This window comes from Fulmarus glacialis, unplaced genomic scaffold (assembly GCF_000690835.1).
Source record: "Fulmarus glacialis isolate BGI_N327 unplaced genomic scaffold, ASM69083v1 scaffold36631, whole genome shotgun sequence".
Lineage (NCBI taxonomy): Eukaryota > Metazoa > Chordata > Aves > Procellariiformes > Procellariidae > Fulmarus > Fulmarus glacialis.
Genome location: NW_009192762.1, coordinates 656 through 865, shown reverse-complemented (window position 1 = coordinate 865; position 210 = coordinate 656). Strand labels below are relative to the sequence as shown.

General features: G+C 65.7%; 1 protein-coding gene across 1 annotated transcript in view; it reads left to right on the top strand.

Annotated features, from left to right (window-relative positions):
- Window positions 1-3: 3 nt before the first annotated feature.
- Window positions 4-210, top strand: part of LOC104083660 (insulin-like growth factor 1 receptor) — a gene marked incomplete at its 5' end in the record, with an annotated part of 846 nt that continues 639 nt past the window's right edge. Inside the window, one exon of the mRNA XM_009587208.1 lies at window positions 4-183. Within this exon, the coding sequence (XP_009585503.1) occupies window positions 4-183 (180 nt within the window). The remainder of the gene's footprint in view (window positions 184-210) is intronic.

Below are 210 nucleotides of genomic sequence, written 5' to 3'. Positions count from 1 at the left end.
CTGGCCACCGAGGGCGAGGAGACCAAAGTGGCCCTGAAGACGGTCAATGAGTTGGCCACCATGCGGGAGCGCATCGAGTTCCTCAATGAGGCCTCCGTCATGAAAGCCTTCAAGTGCCACCACGTGGTAGGTGGGCGGCCAGAGAGGAGGGAGGGGACACAGGGGGGCCGGCTGCCCATTTTGCCACCCCCTTGGTCCCCCCGGGCCGAC